This window comes from Manacus candei, unplaced genomic scaffold (assembly GCF_025592945.1).
Source record: "Manacus candei isolate 608988 ecotype Guabito, Panama unplaced genomic scaffold, ASM2559294v1 h1tg000023l, whole genome shotgun sequence".
Classification (NCBI taxonomy): Eukaryota; Metazoa; Chordata; class Aves; order Passeriformes; family Pipridae; genus Manacus; species Manacus candei.
This window is the reverse complement of record NW_026138071.1, coordinates 12,073,940-12,090,849: the sequence shown is the minus strand read 5'-3', so window position 1 is coordinate 12,090,849 and position 16,910 is coordinate 12,073,940. Positions and strand designations below refer to the sequence as shown.

General features: G+C 40.4%; 1 protein-coding gene across 2 annotated transcripts; it reads right to left on the bottom strand.

Annotated features, from left to right (window-relative positions):
* Positions 1 to 1,534: 1,534 nt before the first annotated feature.
* On the bottom strand, positions 1,535 to 16,491 carry GORASP2 (golgi reassembly stacking protein 2). 2 transcript variants are annotated; one of them, XM_051787454.1, is made up of 10 exons: positions 16,363 to 16,491; positions 8,628 to 8,708; positions 7,651 to 7,854; positions 7,157 to 7,243; positions 6,879 to 7,009; positions 6,152 to 6,284; positions 5,905 to 6,028; positions 5,464 to 5,550; positions 3,369 to 3,464; positions 1,535 to 2,579 (listed from the first exon to the last, which is right to left on the bottom strand). In XM_051787454.1, exons 1-10 carry the CDS (start codon positions 16,423 to 16,425, stop codon positions 2,260 to 2,262), a joined length of 1,326 nt encoding a protein of 441 aa, XP_051643414.1. In that variant the 5' UTR covers positions 16,426 to 16,491; the 3' UTR covers positions 1,535 to 2,259. The 2 variants fall into 2 exon arrangements, with proteins under 2 accessions (XP_051643414.1, XP_051643415.1); XM_051787455.1 differs by lacking the exon at positions 16,363 to 16,491 and adding an exon at positions 11,031 to 11,049.
* Between the last annotated feature and the right edge of the window lie 419 nt (positions 16,492 to 16,910).

Genomic DNA, 16,910 nt, shown 5'->3' with positions numbered 1-16,910 from the left:
ATTTCATCTAGTTGAGGGAATTAAAAAACCAGGGACAGAGTTCAATTGTGTGAATTTAAGGTCTTTGCTTCTATTTTAAGTAGTAAGTTTCTGACTTAACAATGTTTATGACTTTTCAGATGGGAGATTACATCTTAAATCTGCGCCATTAAATCATCGCCAAATTTGAAGTCACATTACCTTTAGCAGAATTGCTGATGGCAACACTTAAACACTGTCTCACTTCCACTGCTCTCACAGCTACCAAAAGGCTGGATATATAGTCAGCAACAACGGGACTTAAAATAGCTACAGAAGGGGCAAAACTTCAGACTAAGCATCTTATTTTGCCTGCTACTAGAGACAACTGTGCAAGACCTGTGAAAGTTTGCAGCTTGCTGTTGGAAAGCACAGAATCATACCAGATAACTTCAGATGTTACTCCAGAGGACACTGTGCCATACTGTAAGAACAAAACCAACTACCCAAGGATTATAGTTCAAAGCATCTGATTACAACCAGCAATTGTTCTAAATATGCTGTGTGATGAAAATTCTGTTTTTACTGTTCTTGGGTTGGAAGTGTGTAACCACGTTGCAGAAAAGACTGTTAGACCTGTGAGGCTCAATGGAGCCTGATACTAACACAGTTGCTCTGTATAGAGGAAAGAAAAGAGGGAACATCCTTCTTCTCATGTTGAGGTTTAATTCTAAGGTATGTGACACTGGATTTACAAAGGTAAATAAAAATACATTCTGAGAAATAGCGAGTGCCCTATTTAGCAAGGCAGAAGAATTTCACACTTGAAGCAGCTGAGAAACTAAACTGCTCACAGTATGAAAAAAATATTTAGGGTCTGTCTTTGACACATGATTTTGCCATAACAGGTGATGAGGAATGTGCAGTAGTGGGGCAGAAGAAAGACAAATACTTAAGTGATAAAGATGAGACAGGACAACAGGTATTAGATAAGGCTTCCACTTGAATTAATTGAGACATTATTACTATGATCAGCAGTCAGATGGAACTACTATTCCAAACACTGATCAGGCAAACTACATTGCCAAAATGAATTACACAGCTGTTGAGACAGGCTTTAGCTCCAGCCTGATGATGATATAGCTAAGTTTGCATATGCTTGTAGCAAACACATATAAATGAAATCCCAGTAATATAAAAGGACTGGAGTGGTACAGAAAGTTTTCCACATTAACTGTACCCAATACCAGGAGCAAAGGCTACCACCTGGAGTACAGTGCACACAACAGTTTATACAAGAGTATCATCTACAGTTATTCTACAACTTTCATCCTAAATTTCAATTTAAAAAGCCAAGTATGAATCACATGCAGGCAGATTTCATGACTCATTGCTGCAACGGATTTAACCACAAGTGCTGATCCTGCCTACCATTAAGATGTCTGGCATTCCATCTTTGACCCATTCCTCTGGAGGGGAGCCCTTTCACAGATCTGTGCTACAGAGAGCTGAGCTAAAAACAGTTAAATGAGACTTCAGGAATTTAAAAAAATGTGATATTTTGTCACACAAAGAATAAAATTCCAGGAATTTATTGCTGTATGTATGCTTAATCCATTAATTCATCTTACAGTAGTCATGAAGTGCCTACTGTGTGCTACATTTAACATTCCATGTATTCCCTTCCAAATGCCATTTTACAGTGGGCATATGAAACAACGCAGCAGCAGTCACAAAACATGGCTTAAGCATCTCTCAGGTGCTTAAAGACAACAATTTGTGTACAAGCTGAATAACGAGATGTCAGTTAACAGGTCACTCAGCAACTTTAATAGAAATATCTTTAGGTGGAAGTTTAGCAGCGTTAAAATTTACAACTCAGACTAAACATTCTCATCCCACTGTAGTAACAAGATATTTGCAAAGAACAAGAACTATGGTACGTAAATGTCACACGCAAGACCCGCTTCATTTCTATCAGAAGCAAAAATTGCTAATTATAAGGAAGGACAAGCCTAGCAGGATAAGGCTGTCAGCCTATAATAAAAACATAAACCTCCGAGTTTGGCAGTGGAATTCTATTTACCACCCTGACTTTTTTTTTTTTTGGTAACATACAAGTACTCTTCCTCCCCTCCCACACTTTATAAATCCCCTTTTATTTTTATTATACCTCCATATTATTTACAGGACTCCTAAAGATTAAGTACAAACTAGTATGAAATTAATGACAGCTTGCTTTTCAAATATGTATCCCATGGCTAAATAAATACCAAGCCAATCCAACAGAGTGATCTGGAGTTACGATTCAGAAGCTTGTGTATCTGTGACTCCAGTTGTTTTCTCATTAGCTGTGGAGGATTCATTTGATCTGTCAACAATAGTTGCCACAGAAGTTGGAGCAGCGCTATCCAAGGTGAGTGTAGAGGTCTGTTCTACATTTACAGTAGTGCCAGGGTTGATGAAAAAGCTTCCGGCTTGACTGATAGAGGGAAGCAAATCTGTAGGCACTGCAGATGCCTCTGTGACCAAAGGAAGCACCGGGACACACTTGGGTGGCATTGCTGGAGGTGTCATTCCCATTAGATTCAGAGGTGGCAAGGAAGGAAGGGGTGGCAAACCTAGAAAGAAAAAGAGAGGAAAAAAAAGGCAGTGAGCTGCTGCATATCACAGACAGATCTGGAGAAACTCTCTGTTTGCTTGAAAATTTTATGTTCTCTAGTCTCCTATTTACTCGTGAAGAGGAGAAAGTTTTTTGAACTTAGCATGAGCGTGATATGTGTGCAGCACTGACCCAGCAGGCTTGTTTCAAGCCTGATACTTTTCAGATTTCAGAACTGAAGAATCAGAGTAAATTCAACATTGCTTGTACCTCCCCAGAGGTCTAGGTATTTAATGCATAAATACTGATGATTAGGTTTTTCTGGCCTTCACTGAAACTGCCAGAAACAAGAAGTTAACAAGAACCGCATTCCATATAAGCTTCCGATTCCTTTTTGCTTGCTCCATGTGCACCTTCAGCAGTTTTGTTTTACTCAAAACCGTAAATCTAGTATTAGTTCATACTTCTGGCATTCAGTCAGGGAGCTCTCATCTCTGCATCTAGCATACAAGGCAACACTTCATCTTTTCTTCTACCCATAAAATGATATACTTTCACTCTTGGCACAATCTCTTCTGAGATCATAAATCAGGCAATAGAAAATGAAGCATCTAAATACAGACACAAGTTTAGAATCAGTTTATCTAAAGACATATTCCTTGTCTACCTAATCTGGGCACTAACATCTACTCCCATCTCAGGAAAACATTTAATTTATCCCCTTCAGGACTCTCCCAGATGGCTCTAAATTAGAGTCTCAGGGATAAAGGACACTCTAATTAGTGTTTCAGTTTGCAGAAGTACATACCAGGCTGTATGATTTCTGGAACAATCTGTGGTGCAGGTAAATTAAGTTTGGACAGATCAGCCAGGTTAGGAAGCCCTGTTGGTAATGGCATCAGACCTAAGAAGAGTAGAAAAGTTACAGCTGAAAACTTAAAATTGTTTCTGAGATCTTACTGATAATTTAAAACTTATTATATATTGCTTTACATCTTGATTATCATTTTTACACATAAGGATGCAAATTCACCTGAATTTCAGTTTTTACGCTGCACAGTGAAAACAGAAAGCAGAAAGTCTGGACTAGAAAATACATAATCCAAAACCTTTCATATTTTTTCTAAGGAAAGTAGATTCTTATTTCAAGGAATCAGAAGGTTTCCATTCCAGGTTTCACTTCCAATAAAGGTAGTTGTTTCTCCACAGCACTGTACCAGAAGCCCTCCATTTCCAATTTGAATGGCAGACAATAATAATAGCATTAAATACACAGTATTCCCTGATCCTTAATATTGATTACTGTATTACTAGTTTTTTCTACTTAGTTCATAACTAGAGTTAAACACAAAAATATACGTAAAAAGGCAAGACAAAGTAACTTTCAACGTCAGGAAGCACTGAAAGTAGAAGAGAAACATACAATGAATGCAACACATGCCCTTCCATCATTGTGTTTGCTATGGAACATCTTTCTTCTCCTGAATTTCCCATCTTAGAAGAGCTGCATTTCTGGGACAAGGGCTCTATTCTTACTTTGCGTTTAGTTCAAAGAAGGCTAATTCAGAAATAAACTGTTGGCACCACAGTATTGAGACAGAGAGGAGAAAAGTCTTAAAGCAAGGGCACTGTATAGAGATTTTGATTAAATCCCAGCCACTTTACCTATCCATGAATTCATTAGCCATGAAGGCTGACAATCTGACTCGGAGCCTTCAGCTCAGCTACAAGCAACTTTGAGCTTTTTTTAAAATCTGAAAAAAGCTGAACTTCATACGAATTCACTCAAATTTTAAACCTCTTATGTATTTATATGTCCATGCAAATTACAAGATATGTTCTAATTTGCTTTCAAAAAAGCAGTGATACTATTCAGAGAAAAAGGTAAAAGGAAAACTTGTATTTGCCGATTTTAGGGAAGGGGTGGATAGGTGGCCAGGGAAGAAAATCTTTATCTGCTTAGAGAAAATAGCAAACAACTACAAAGTTCAGCTTCTGGTAAAGTTCTCTGCCCTTGTTTGCATGCACTGAGCTCTACTACCTGTCTTTTCTACGTTAGAGAATGTACCCGCAAGCATTTCTGAAAACTTTTGGACACATCTTTATCTACTTGTCTCATAGCATGCAAAACATAAAATACAACTCCTTTAGTGTTCTGGAATGCACAACTGAGTCCTATACCAGCGCACCAATGACACAGCAAAATCCTATACAATCCTTATTTTATCCACTGTAAATAATTCTGGGATACTAGTGCTTGAAATGTTCATGATTATCAGGAAACAAACATTTTGCAGACACACTCTTACTTTCATTATACCAGTTTAAATTACTATATAATTCAGAAACAGTAACGGCAACATAAATTCTATATTGTTAGCTGCCCTTTATTTTTATTAGGAAGAGCAACCAAGCTGAGTATTAAAACACAGTTTCCTAAAATGGAGATTTTATGGGTGAAGGGAATGCAGGATTAGGCAAGACAAGCCTTCTCAGACCTCTGATGTCTGGGTGCAAAGGACACACTGAAAACTGCATTTATTTGCAGAAGTATTTTGCAACATAAAATTTATGAACTACAGAGAGTAACAATATATCAACTCAAATGTTGCAAATAACAAAGCAAAATCTTCCTGAGAAATCCGGAATGCTGCATCAACTGTGCAGGAGGCCTAAAAGGTAAACATTGTAAACTTTGTTGCCAAGTCAGTCCTCTGTGCTACAGACATGCTGTGAATATACCGTAACAAAAATAATTCTTCACATTGTAGAGGTTGTATAGAGATCTTTAACATGAAATATGTAAGTTGTATAAAGTTATACCTTCCCCAAAAAGCAGTGGAAAAGACAGCTCTCTTAAAATTTTTGTTTCAGAAATGTTTAAAGAAATTTTACCTACTCACCTGGTAGTGTAGTTGCTGGGTTAACTGGTGGCACACAGGTAGGGGACTGACTGACTTGTGGTGGTAATAATGGAACTGTTGGAACACCTGGTGGAGCACACAGGGAAACAACATTAATTTTAAACACACAACACTTCAGCTCCCTTTCTCAAGTAATACAAATAAATAATCATTTACAAGACAATTACTATTTGCCTTAACTATAAAATGCTGATGAAGAAAAAAGTACTCTAAATAATACACATGGCACTTCTGATAGAAGTCGTTTGCAACTATTCTGTGAGCAAGTAAGGCATAATTCCAGTACTCTAGCCTTTGTTGTTGAGACAGGTTTAAGAGAAAATGTTATTCTCTTCTGCCTTTTATTAAATTAACCAGAAACATCTGTGAGAACACAAGTCAGAACACCCATGCATTTCAGGTCATTACGTCAATACCAACCTGTGCTGAGAACATTACTGACAGTAGTTGAGGGTGAACTAATAGAAAGTCCTGAAAGACTCTGCTCAAGGCCTGCTGACCCAGGAGGGAGGGTGGCTGAGGGATTAACTGGTGACAGCTGAACCTTATTGAAAGGGAAAAAAAGTTACACCATTAGGGTTTGTTTCCACAAGAACCAATAGAAGCAGAAAAGCAATATAACATCATAATCTATTTTTATCAAGCCGAAGGAGGGACAACAACTTACCTCTGTGAAGCCATCTTTGAGGGGACTGAGAGATGCACTAGGCAACTGTCCTGGGAGAGAAATTTTCTTTCCCTCTTCAAATGGGCGTGTAGGTATCCTATGCAAATATCCATAGCCAATGCCACATCCTAGGCTTTTAAAATAGGAACATTTAGAAGTCAGTGAAGTGACTTTACAACTACAGACTAAGCAACCTACACATGAATGACTCAAGACACCAACAAGTTTCAAGGTAAGTTCTCTACAACCTTGCCCTCCAGCTTCAATGTTGCTTCATTTTCTATGGAGAAGTAATCAATATGAGACAACTGAAAGGAAACTCTGTAGCTTTTGGCAATGAACATTCAGCACAAAATAAAATTCATTATTATTTAGACCAAGCAGATATACCAGGCATACAGCATGGAATTTGACTCGTTGTTACTTGCAGCACTCTGTTCTGGCAAGAATATACTACAGGCTAATGACTATTTGGAGCCTAATGCAGAAAGCAACTGTGGCACTTTGTGTATTTCTGCACTAGCTAATTTAGTGATTTACAACAATTTTGATTTATCAGTTAACTGCAACTGAATTTCAAGTAAATATATAATTTATTATAGCAAAAACACCTTTGCTATAACAACGCTCTTTTCCAATATATGTGTAGAAAACTTAAACCAAGCAGTTTTTAGGCTGGTGCTATAAAATAGTTGCCCCATGCCTCTATAACATATTGTCTCCTTACCTGCCTTCTCCACCCCAGGCAGAATTTGGAGTAATCACCACTTCTCGACAATTGTCTGTGTCTGTGTTGTACACATAAAGTTTTAATGGCTTTGCTTCATGTGTTTCAATAAGGGAAAAGAGATCTTCAGACTGCAAAAAGAGAAAAATTAATAAGGACTTTTTTCTCCTTATTTTACTATTTGACATTAGATCAATCATTCTAGTCCCGACTTTCTGTAACAGAACCTTGTAACAGAACCTTATTTAAAAATAAAAAACTTATTTTTATATACTTACCTCATTCATGACAGTATCTGCTCCAATGATATAGTCACTATGAGGTCTAAGTCCAGCTAATGCAGCAGGAGAATTTGGCTCCACTTCCTAGTTTTAAGATGGAAAGTTACAAAACACTACGTAACTGTCAGGGTATAGCAGAACAGTTAGGTGTGCACTTCACACAAGTTTTGAGTCAGACAAACTGGTCAAGTTTTCAACACAGTTAACAGGCTACTGAACTAGTGAAACAGGGGCAGTCCCTCTTGATACCGTTCTGGTGTTGTACAAAATACAACAGCTCTGAGTATTGTACAAGACCACTGATTTAAATACAAGACTTGACAATATACTTAAAGACATACAGATCTAGTTCAGAAGTCTTCCCAAAACCCATGAAAAGAGATTAGTTTGATCTCATGACTTGTTAGCTACATCCCTTGCAAGTTAGTTTTCAATAGTAAGATAAAAACTGTAAGCAACAGTAACAAAAGTACTTCCAAGTCCATACGTACCAAGACATGCCAGACATTTTCATTGGCCCCATCAAAGCTGCAGAAACGAATGCTCACTCCCAGAAGGCCCTGCCCACCCCACATGTTGCTGGGGGTCACTGATGTTTCTCTCAGTTCCAGTGTTTTGCTACTGTACACGAGCATTTTTACAGGTTTTTCAACATTTGCTTTCAACAGGTCTTTGAGAGTGTCATTGTCTTTATTCTGCGAATGTTCAAACAAGAACTTGGGTTAGTGCCCAACAGAACAAGCAGCCAGTTCTACAGCAACACTTTTGTATTTCAAAGGTGTTATAAACACTGTATCAGAACAGGTACTTTCAGCTACTCTGTAACAAGTTTCCAGTTCCCCTCACAATTCCAGAACACAACTCTGGCAAAATCCTGGGATTTCCCAGAAACAGGTCATGCCTTCCAAACGTGAAAGCACTTTAACTGATAAGATGCACCTTGCAGCTTTTCAGAGGCTTTCTTGAATCCAGGCATACCAGTGAAAAAGCTTACCCACACATTGTTTCTTCCACTGCTATGAGGGTCTGTGGTTTCACTTGAAAGCTTTCCCCCATGCCTCCTGCCCAGCCAACAGCTTTGACAGCAGCTTTTTCAATCAACCTGTTTCAACTGAATGGTTTGAGAGTTCTCACAGGAGCAGTTTTACAGACAGAACTAGGGGGGCACCAGCACAATCCCCCAGTGGTGGATCAATAGGCAGTACTATCTTGGTGCACATGTCTGCAGAGAGCATGTCTGTCTGTCTGTCTGTCTGTCGGAATACTTATTTTCCAGCTAAACTGTCGGCAGAACTGTAACTAAAGGGTGAAGGAAATTAATTTCTGATGCAGTTCATCTTTCTAATTTTAAACTAAGGAGAAATATTTTATATGCATTTAAATAAAACAAATGCATTGGTTTACCTACAAAAAACAGATTCTCAACATATTGTTCATATTAAAAGTTATAAAATAGCAACACACTCACCAATCTTGAACCGTTAATGGACACAATAAAATCAAAGAATGGCTCCAATCCAGCTCTATGCCCCGGTGAGTTTTCTTGTACCTAACAAAGTTAAATAAGAATTTAATAAAAGTGTACCAATGTTGATTTATAGATTTGAATGATATTTCTACTTTTGCCATCTGTAGTTCTAGAAGCTACTAATGTTTGTGTGGATGATTTTAAAATATTCAAATATAATCTTTAGGACAAAAAAATCCCTCCCAAAAAAAAAATAAAAAAAAAAAAAAAAGGAAGATTTCAAGAGAATTAGTAATTTATAAATTAAGGAATGACACAACAGTAGCCACTCCCTGGGAAAAGCACTGCTTAACAGCTGCAGCAGTTAAATTATAGATACTTGTTTCAATAAAGGAGATTATGGTCAAAGAACAAGCTTAATGAATTCTGAAAAACTTGGTTAAAAAGCACTGTCTTTCCACAGAACTACCAACATTGGACCTTGCTTTTTATCTTCTGCTTACTAAAGGAAACGGAGAATCACATCTGTGTAAGCACAGGTTGTTAACTCATGATTAAACATGACCTGCTGACATTCTTGAGACACAGAAGGCATCTGTACAACCAGTGATTCATTAACATACCATCAAGTTTGCAAGAAAAGAGATGAGCAATTTTGCAGCCACGGCAGCTCAAATAGTTCAACCACTCCACTAAGACAAGGCTGAAGTATTGAATACACACTGCTCCCACAAGCTAAAAGCACACTTTTAATTCCAGACAGAGTAACTGAGAGACATTTTACCAATGTTTTTTTCCTTATTACATGCATTGCTGACAAGGAAAAGTAACTCCAGTATGGCTGTCAGACTTTTCCTCCAGCCTTTTTAGTAAAGACTATCTTTATTTGTAAGCTGATTCATTTTACCCACTGGCTTTTTCTTTTATGTACTACAGTCACCTTCAAAAAGATCTAAAAACTGTTACCCTTTACAGTGTATTTTCTTACATTACATGCTATTCCACCTGTCAGAATTGGTACAAATCTGCTTGTTTGTTCAATACCGGTCTGATTTTGGAGGAATTGAGTTTTCTAATATGAGTTATCTAGAACAAAATACTGAGTACTTGAGATCTTCCTGCTAAAGACAGGTTAAACAGTTTCATGAAATGACAATTAAAAACCTCTGGTTTCCTATGGACATGCTCCATAATTGTAATCTCAGGCCTGCAGTTTGTCTTGTAATTAAGTCATTCAAAACATCCTCTCCTCTGATGTAGTTTTTTGAGTAGCAAAATGTAGGATGAGCTTATGCTGTTTGTTGCTCTTCCCTCAGTTTAGAGAGGAGACATGAAAATACTCTAATAGCCTCTTGACATATAGGAACTTACATTTTGTGTTTTTAAGGAGCCTGACATAAAGGCTTTATACCAAAATTAAATCAGCAGGTGGTTTCAGAACTTACTGGGAAAACAATTTTAAAGACACAATATGTCTTCTTAAACCTCGGCATTAAAAATCAGTGAATCCAGCAAAGTGATACAATTATTCTCCTAACACATCAGATTTTTAGGACTGGATATATGTCATGGCCTTGAAATTATGAAAGGCCAGACTTCATCTCATTCAGAGATTTTCCTCCATTTCCAAATGAACTTCTTTAAAAAAAAAGAAAAACAACAACAAACCCACAACAAACCCCTGCACTCTGACACAGTATCCCTCCCCTTGACCTCCAAGACACTATATCCCGAACTCTGTGGACCAACAGTGGCCAGTATTCAATACAGTAACTTTCTGAAAGGAGACTGAGTATGTACAATAAATGAGAACTACATACGTTCAGCATCCATCAATGTAAAACTGACTGACACCTGGGATATATAATTCACTTAGAACACAAAATCTATAGTCTGCCCCAAACTGACAAAGGGACTGAGAGAGTTTCCAAGGTATAAGTGATTGGTTGCAGAAAGTATGTTCAGATTAATGAACAGGTGTTCAGTCTTGAACACCTTCCCCCAAATCTATCATGATCCTGAACATCTCTGCATGGTTTGTTTCTAAGTGGGCATGTAAAAACCACCAGGAAGCTGAATCTAAAAGAAATCAAGCCCTTATAGTTGCATCAATCATACAATGCACCTCAGAAGCAGGCAGCTGCATCCCTTCTGTCATCACGCCTCCTCACGCTGCCATGCATAGGGTCAGTCACAAAAAGTTTCCTATTTCCCTGGCTCGTTGGGCCTTACTTCACTGACAGAAAAGCATGTTTATACCTGGCAGACCGAGAAATGCAAACCAGAAATTCCAAGTCCACTCCACATGGAAAGTCTCCTCCTTAAAGAAGCGACATACTCAGCCCTGCACAACAACCACACCGACCTCATACAGTTTTTATGTCACACCACCTTATTTTCAACCTGCACAATTCATCACCATCACACAGTGCCAAATGCACAACACAGCTCTCTGCTCCAAGCTCTGTGGCCATGGTTCTCTTCCAGAAGCTACAGCAATAAAGGATAACCAGGGACCTTAGAAAACATAAGGGCACAAAAATCTTATTATTCATGGAAATAATAAAGATTCCATGTACACATCCATAAACTCTGTGCCTCCTGAGCAATCTGGTTTTATGCAGCTTTTCTATGTGCCAAGTAGGTATTTAGTAACTTGCCTTTGTAATTGAGTAATTGCTGAGAAATAATCAAGTAATACCATTTACAACAGATCCACTGCAGGCACGATACCATTCACGGCAGTTTGGGATGGCTAATTCTCTCAAAGCCAGCTGTTACTTCAGACATACAAGTTACAGACCCCTGTGGGTAAATGCCATAACTGTCTAACAGTAGAGACAAAGAGTGGCACAGACAACATGGAGATACTGTGGAGCTGCACCACCACAGCTTTTTAAGAGCAAATGAAGAAAATCTCTATCAAAATGCTGAATATCAGAAAAGGGCCTCATATAGTGCTGCAGGAATTCAGCTTCTCACCAAGAGGACAGCTGGGCTTCTGAGTACATAGATTACATACTGATTTCACTTTTAATTCACTGTCAAGAATTAAACAGGAAAAAGGTTTCAAGGTCAATACACTAATTTTACTCTGCATTACCGAAAAGACTTTTTTTTGTAAATACATGAAGCTTCTCTTTGCTGAACACTGTTCCCAACACTATCACTCCATGCCTACACAGTACATATTGTACATTACAATTATAAGAACTCTGCTCAGCAGCACAGTGGTCACAAATTCAAGCCCCAAACAAACAGGGCAACCATAAATGGAATTAGGAATCAAAACTCTGATTTTCAGAGACAGATGAAGGCTCTCATCACTCCTGAAAGTCAGATAACTTATACTAGTTTCCATTTAAACTTTCAGAAGCTTAACTTCAAGCACAAAATACACAAATTCCAAGAAGCAGAAGCTCTGGAGTTTTCTTTTTTTCCCACATAAGAAACACTTCCTAGTATTTACTTTATTAGCAAAGAAATACTGAAAAGATTTTTTTCTAGTTCTTCCACCCACTCTATAATTGGCAGTAAAATTTCATTACATATCATGTATAAGCAATTCCTGTTAGATCTGACAGAATCCATTTTATTTCCATCAGCTATTTTAACACATTACACTTTGTAACTGTACTGAATTTCTTGATGAAACACCCAGTTTTCAAGAGAAAAAGCTTCACAAGTTTTTTGGGAAGAAAACAGATTCCCTATATGTAGCATAACTTTTTATTTTAGCACAGAGAATTTAACTCAAGCTTTTAAAAAGTGAACCTACCTTAAAAAAAAAGTCATCACTTCATGCAATATGTGTGTATCACTATCACAACAACTGAAGCACTAAAGTAAGAGTTAGAAATCTAAACATTGGGCACTGCTGTTTGGTATCTTTTAGGGAGTACACCACAATATACAGTAGCATACAAATCTCCCACAGGTAAAAATTCTTACATGGAATCATTTAGGTTGGAAAAGACCTTTAAGATCATCAAGTCCAACGACTAACCCAGCACTGCCAAGTTCACCATTAAACCATAACCCCAAGTGCCACATCGACATGTTTTTTAAACACTTTCAGGGAGGCTGATTAAGCCATTTCTGTGTACAGCCTATTCCAATGCCTGATCACACTTTCGATGAAGAAGTTTTACTAAAATCCTCTTGTTCTGTCACTTGTTACTTGGCAGAAAAGGCCGACCCCCACCTCACTACAACCTTCTTTCAAGCAGTTGTAAAGAGAGTTAAGATCTCCCTTGAACCTCCTTTTCTCCAGACTAAACAACCCCAGGTCCCTCAGCCACTCCTCATAGGACTTGTGCTCCAGAGCTTCTCTGGATATGCTCCAGCACCTCCATGTCCTTCCTGAATTGAGGGGTACAGAACTGGACACAGCACTCGAGGTGCAGCATCACCAGCACTGAGTACAGGGGGACAATCACTGCCCTGGTCCTGCTGGCCACACTACTGCTGGTGCAGGCCAGGATGCCATTGGCCTCCATGGCTATCTGGGCACAGGCTGGCTCATGTTCACCCAACTCTCAACCAGCATCCCAGGTCCTTTTCTGCCAGGCAGCTTTCCAGTCCTCTGCCCCCAGCCATGGGGTTGTTGTGACACCATCTATTACCTGAAGAAACTGTCAGGTCATTACAATAGCCTGGGTAAACTACAGCAGTTTCACATTGCTGAACAAGATAATTATTCAAAGATTTTGTTTGTTGTGTTTTGAAGAGCAGAAACAAATGCATACTGAGCAACACACAGAGTCAGGTAGTTGCTCTAATGAGCCATACATCTTATGTCAAAGGAAACTTATGGAGGAAACAATGGAGAAAATTCCTACAGGTCAGTAGCAGTGCATGCTACCAGCCTAGCAGGCACCAATTAAAAGGAAGACTTATAAGCACATTACGTGAATCAATAAATGGAAGTATAACAGCAAAAGCATACATGATGAATAAAAATTCCAAAAATTCCAAAGAATGTTTCAAACAAAGACTAATTGCTAGGTCCACCTCTGAAGAGACTTGGGCAAGGAAACGGTAACTTTCTCTCCCTCTTAAAAAAAAGAAAAAAAAGAAAGAAGAAAAAAAAAAGAAAAGAAAAGAAAGAAAAGAGAAGAGAAGAGAAGAGAAGAGAAGAGAAGAGAAGAGAAGAGAAGAGAAGAGAAGAGAAGAGAAGAGAAGAGAAGAGAAGAGAAGAGAAGAGAAGAGAAGAGAAGAGAAGAGAAGAGAAGAGAAGAGAAGAGAAGAGAAGAGAAGAGAAGAGAAGAGAAGAGAAAAAAGGTTACATTTCAATGTCTAGAACCCCAAGAGTGCAGCCCAGAGCAACTTCTGCTATCAAGTGTGCACATGATGAAATCGCTTTCCCTCAACAGTGCTTCAGTCCTGGAATGCTCCTATTTCCTGTTACAACTGCACTGGTGATAAAGCTCATAGTGAAAGTAATATTGCGCTGAATACCAGCAGCCAAAAAGAATTAAGTAATCTGCAAATATTACATCAGAAATTAACGATGGTATGGTTCACTTGCTGCATATATTTCTGCTCCTGTTTAAAGTGAGCAGAGGATGAGACTTTCTACCAGTTTTGTAGGGAGGCAGCACGTGCAGTCTAAAAGTCTCACTGTAAAAAACGTGTAGCTCGCAACAGTCTCAGTTTGCTCATCACTCTGGTAACTTGTACTTGGCTCCTACAGCTACTGAACAAGGTTAACTCTTTGTTTCATGGCCATTCAACACTTCTTTTACATTTATCTGCCTTACCAAACCAGATTCTTCCCATAATTGAAAAGATTTCCTGACATTTCTCTAATTTTCCAACAAGTAATGAAATCTTTAAAACAACCACTATATATTATTTACAGAAGTTTGGCATTATCAAAGAAATCTGATCTTATTCAAATTAGATTTGGAGAACTGAAAGACTACGGCTCTTTGCCTTTTACCATTCTCATTTCTCTCATTAAAGTACTTAGCTCAGAAAGAAAACATAATTGAGAATAAGTAGAACACACCAGCAGCATTGCTCAACCCCAAGTTCTACCAAAGGTCAGTCCCTGCAGACAAAGCACTTGTGCAGAACTCCTCCAACAGTGCAAGCTGGACGCTGGCTGCAACAAACTTACTACAGAACACCAACTGGAAAATTAGACTTGGAAACTACATTCACCTATGCCACATGCATTGCAAGACAAACATTCCAAATTATAACTGTTAGGCTGGGATCATGATGCAATTTATGGTGCCTGTCCACAGAAAAAGAATATTCATTCTTTATTGCAGCATCTGAAAATACCAGTAAGAAGACAAGGTGGTGAAAAACAGAGACATCAGTCTGTTTGAGACAGCAGGCAGGTCCTTTTCTGCATTTAATGTAAATATGGATGTCCTGTTGGAAATCAACTTCTTTACTGAGCATCTATCAATTACATTTACAAAGACTGGCAACAAAACACTGCTACTTTGGGTCACAGTAAAAACATTACAACAGAAAGGTGCTTAAATGAAAACAAAAGGCTCCAGCTCCAAGCAAGACTGTGAAAAAAAAAAAAAGGAGATCCTACTTCATAAAAGAGTTGTATCTCAATTTATTAAGATGCTTTAATCAAACAGTATGAACTGCTAAGTCTGATGTAACTGATATTCTAACTGCAGAGTACCTACTGGTTTTACAAGTCTAAAAAGTAAACAGTTAATGAAATTTACACTATAATATGCTAAAAAAGAAAACAAGTCTGCCTGCAGAATGGTTTTTCTGGGGGGAAAAGAGAAAAAGTGGACTGTCATATATTAGCAACACTGGATTGTTATGCATCAGTAATACTAAAAGGGAGAAACAAAGACCACCATGACTTTAGTCTATATGCAAATTTTAACAGAATGTGTGGATTTGATCAGAACATCAGTATTTGCTTCTCAGAAGCAGAGAGCTGATCTGAAAGGGTCCGATGCCAAAAAACACACCAGCCCACACGGTGTCTGCAGTGAGCACACATCTCCAGCTACAGAAGTAGAAGCAGTGCTATGGGCAAGGTGAGTGACCCCAGCAAAGTTCCTGTACCCCAGTGCCTCAGATTCCACCACACGACCTGGGTACCATCCCTCTCACTGAACGTGAAACAGATACTAAAAAAAGGGTTTCCAAAAGGCTGCTCTCAAAACCTTTAACGCAGTCCAACAAAACAGGTTTTTTTCCATACAAAACCAAAGTTTTGTGGTCGCAGCGTGAACAAAACCAACATAACTATGAAAAATCAAGCCCTCATTAGGGATACAGCCCTTATGGGGGCCGTCTGTCATGTGAACCCCTTGACCCGGCACCCCGGAACTCCTGCGGGAGAGCAGCACTACAGTCCAGCCCAGTCCACGGCAGAGCGATGAAGACAATCCTGACGTGTTCCCCCAGGCGCAGCCAGACTCGGGCGGGCCGGGGTGCGAGAAGCGTTTGCCGGAGCAGAGGCCGCCTCGGCCTTCAGGGCTGCCCAGACCCAGCATCGCCTCCCGCGCTCCGGCCCGGGCACACACCGAGGCGCAGCCCGGCGGCACCGCTTGGCCCGGGGAATTACTTATCCTGGACCAATTCCTCCTCCAGACTTCCCACTCACGGGAGCGGCAGCGCGGGCCCGGCTCACCCCACCGCCACCGCCGCCGCCGCGAGCCGCGGGGCCGAGCGGGGAGCGCCTCCGGGGGCCGAGCGGGGCGGTCCCGCGGCAGGACAGGCCCCGGGCCGCCCTTACCCGCAGGACGTGGTAGCCCTCGGTGCCGCCGCCGGGGATGTCGATGCTCTGCGAGGCGCCCATGGCCGGGCCGCTGCCGCTCCGCGCCCGTCGGGACGTGGCACCGCGGCCGCTCCGCCCCGCGCGGGCGGGGCCCTACGGCGGCCGCGAGCGGACACGGCCCGCGCGCGCCTTCCTGGCGCCGTGTCGCCCCCTGGCGGCCCGGGGCGGCGGTGCCGGGCACGGGGCGGGGGCGCCCCGAGGGAACAGCGGCTGTTTGTGGGAGCCGAGTGTGTCTGTGGGAGCCGAGCGTACCTATGGGAGCCGAGTGTGTCTGTGGGAGCCGAGTGTGTCTGTGGGAGCCGAGTGTATCTATGGGAGCCGAGTGTATCTATGGGAGCCGAGTGTGTCTGTGGGAACCGAGTGTGTCAGCGGGGGCACAGCACATAAAGGGCGCAGGTCGTGCCTCGTGCTGAGTTCCCTGCTCCCACAGCTTTTCCGGAGCTCCGAGCGATATGGGGCCGCGCCTGGAGCGCCTGACACCGAGCGGTGGTGGGGCTGAAGCGAAA

Bases quoted from the DNA above. Each gene is read 5' to 3' on its own strand.
- GORASP2 (XM_051787454.1), bottom strand. From the start codon at position 16,425: ATGGGCGCCTCGCAGAGCATCGACATCCCCGGCGGCGGCACCGAGGGC. The intron at 3,465-5,463 runs GTGAGTAGGTAA...TACTCTTCTTAG, and splicing joins CCCAGCAACTACACTACCAG to GTCTGATGCCATTACCAACA. The intron at 2,580-3,368 runs GTATGTACTTCT...TTTTCTTTCTAG, and splicing joins TCCAGAAATCATACAGCCTG to GTTTGCCACCCCTTCCTTCC.